We start from the raw sequence: 2798 nt of genomic DNA, 5'->3' as shown, positions 1-2798 counted from the left end.
GGAGGGGCTGGGAAGGGGGAAGATGGGAACTGCCCGGCTACCCAGATAGAGGGGTAGAGGGGAGGGGCCTCAGTGATGTCACAATGAGGGGCCAGGGGGATTCTAGAATCATCCAACTCCCCCAGCAGACAGGGCCCTCAAGGGGTAGGGGGAGAGACTGCGAAATCCCTGGCAGAAGCAGGCTGCCAGCTGATGCAAAGGAGGGCATCGGGAAGATGAGATGCTCCCTCCCCTGAGTCCCCAGAGGTCAGTGACTCTTTGGTGAGGCCGCTTGCTCTCTCTTGCCTCCAGCCTTTGCTCCATCATCCTGGGAGGTGCCCCTCTCCGAAGACCCCCTGTCCTTGTTATGGCCCGCCAGACACAGTGGCCCCTCTGAGGCTCCTGCCAATGAATGAGGGACATAAGCACCTCTCCAGAGCACTAGCCACCCCCTGACAAGAAGCTGGGCCCCCCCTCAAGCCCCATCACTCCAGGAGGGAGCTCTAAGTGTGAGGCAGCAAGAGGACAGTGGCACCCCATCCATCCCCTGGGCCGGGCCCTGCTCGGGTGGGACCCCTGCACGACACCACCCCCCAGCCATGGGGGCAGCAGGGATGAGGGGGATGGCCTTCCACTTCCCCAGGCCTGTGGCATTCCTTTTTCTGCTGCTGGAGCTGCCAGCCAGCGAGGCCCTGGTCCGGGCGGTGACCAGTGACGGTGCCGGTGTGGTGGACTTCAGCGATGCACCTGCCCTGTTTGGGGCTCCCCTCTCTGAGGATGGTGTTCAGGGATACCTGATTGAGGCCCAGCCACCCAATGCCTGCCAGCCCATTGAGGGTCCGATCACATCCAACCATTCCCTTGGCTCCATCGCGCTAGTGCGCCGCTTCGATTGCACCTTTGACCTCAAGGTCCTCCATGCCCAGCAGGCCGGCTACAAGGCAGTCATCGTGCACAACGTCCAGTCCAATGACCTGGTCAACATGGTGCATGTGTATGATGATATCCGGCAGCAGATCGAGATCCCATCGGTCTTTGTCAGTGAGGCCACATCAAAGGACCTCCGAGCCATCCTGTGTGGCAACAAAGGTGCCCACGTCCTCCTCTTACCCAACAGTCATCACTACTCTGAGCTTGACTGCCATCCTGCTCTGTCTATCTCCTGGGTGCTGGGTCGCATGGTGACCTTGCTGATGTCTACACTGCTCATCATCAGGAAGGTCTGGCTGTACTGGTGGCGGTGGCGGGAGCAGGGCACCGTGGCCAACGCCCCCAGCCAGAAGACGTCTCACACGCGCACCTTTGCCCACCAAAATGACGTTTGTGCCATCTGCCTGGATGAGTTTGAGGAAGGGGACCAGCTAAAGGTCCTCCCTTGTACTCACATCTATCATTGCAAATGCGTCGACTCCTGGTTCTCCCAGGCCCTTCGCAGGACCTGCCCCATCTGCAAACAAGCTGTGGTCAGCACCGAGGAGAGCTCAGACTCCAATCCCGAGAGCCTCAGCGAGGATGAGTCGCTCAGGTCACGGCTAGACCACTGGACAATAGAAGTGCTGACCCTGGTCCGGCAGGTGGCCTCCTCCACAGACAGCTCCAGTCACAGGACAGAGGACTCAGAGGGGGAGGAGGAACTTTGGAGAGAGTCCTCCACACCCTGAGAAGTGTTCCTCTCAGGCCTCCCTGCCCCACACTGGGCTCTTCCCTCCCTCCTTCCCCACACCCCCATTTCTCCTCTTCCTGTCCAGCCGGCTGTGTTGGCTGCTCCCTGGGACCTGGCTGCATATCACCGTGTACTTGTGTCTGGCACAGTTTGGATTGCCTCGCTAAAGAAGCCCAGATGCTGCAGTACCTGTTTGGAAATGCAAAACTTTATAGGCTGGAGACAATAAAATGCATTTGGAATCATGCAAGTTCTCTGGAAATCTGGTTGAAACACCCTGCCTGGGAAGGTTTTCTTTGGCCTTATCTTCCCCTGTGGTTTTTGTTGAACCTCGAACTGCACAAGCAGGAGAGGCTGGTGTCCTTTTAGCAATATAGAATCTAGAACTGGAAGTGGCCTTCCAACCCAACCCTCCCATTTTATAAATGGGGAAACTGAGGCCTAGGCCAGGGAGTGACTCAGCTAAGTCTACACAAGTAGTAAGCTACAGAGTATTCAACCCAAGGTCTTCTTTGCTACACCATTGCTGCTCACCCACTGCACCACACACTATGCAATAAATTCCCTCCAAAAGTATCGGATCTCTCTCCTGGAGGAGAGATCACAAGACCAATGGGTGAAAGGTGCAAAGGGGGTCAAACCAAGCTTGATGTGAGAAAAACCTTCCTCCAAGTGGGATGGATTCCTTTATGGGGGGAGGCCTGGATGGTCACTTGTCAGGCATGCTAAAATAGGGTAATTTATGTCTATATTGGACAAGTTGGACAGGGAAATCCCTCCCCACCCTTAAATTCTGAGGCTTCGGGATCTGGGGCCTGGCCCTTTCAGGTGATTCCCGGGGGTGGGGGGCAGGGGCGGGAGGGCATCAAGCAGGGCCTCCTGGTAGGAGGAGAAGGGACAGATCAGATCCTGTATTGGAACCCCTTTCTCTAGAAACCTCTTAGAACAAAGAACCCCAGTGCCGAAAGGAACTGTAGAACATAGAATGTGAAATGTCAGTCTGAAAAATGACATATACAATGTCAGGGCATGAAGGGACCTTAGAGACCTCATGGTCCAATGGACAGGTTGTGACCAGTGACTCTGAGGTCCTTTCTAGCTCTGAGATTCTGGAGTCCAACTTCCTCATTTTGCAGACAGGAAAATTGAGGCCCAA

At 55.9% G+C, this 2798-nt stretch overlaps 1 protein-coding gene across 1 annotated transcript; it reads left to right on the top strand.

The window, feature by feature from the left end:
- Nucleotides 1-578: 578 nt before the first annotated feature.
- Nucleotides 579-1640, top strand: ZNRF4 (zinc and ring finger 4). Its single transcript, XM_043979476.1, has one exon. The coding sequence runs from the start codon at nt 579-581 to the stop codon at nt 1638-1640; it is 1062 nt and encodes a 353-aa protein (XP_043835411.1).
- The last annotated feature ends 1158 nt before the right edge of the window (nt 1641-2798 follow it).

This window comes from Dromiciops gliroides, chromosome 1 (genome assembly GCF_019393635.1).
Source record: "Dromiciops gliroides isolate mDroGli1 chromosome 1, mDroGli1.pri, whole genome shotgun sequence".
Lineage (NCBI taxonomy): Eukaryota > Metazoa > Chordata > Mammalia > Microbiotheria > Microbiotheriidae > Dromiciops > Dromiciops gliroides.
This window is presented reverse-complemented; position numbering and strand designations above follow the sequence as displayed.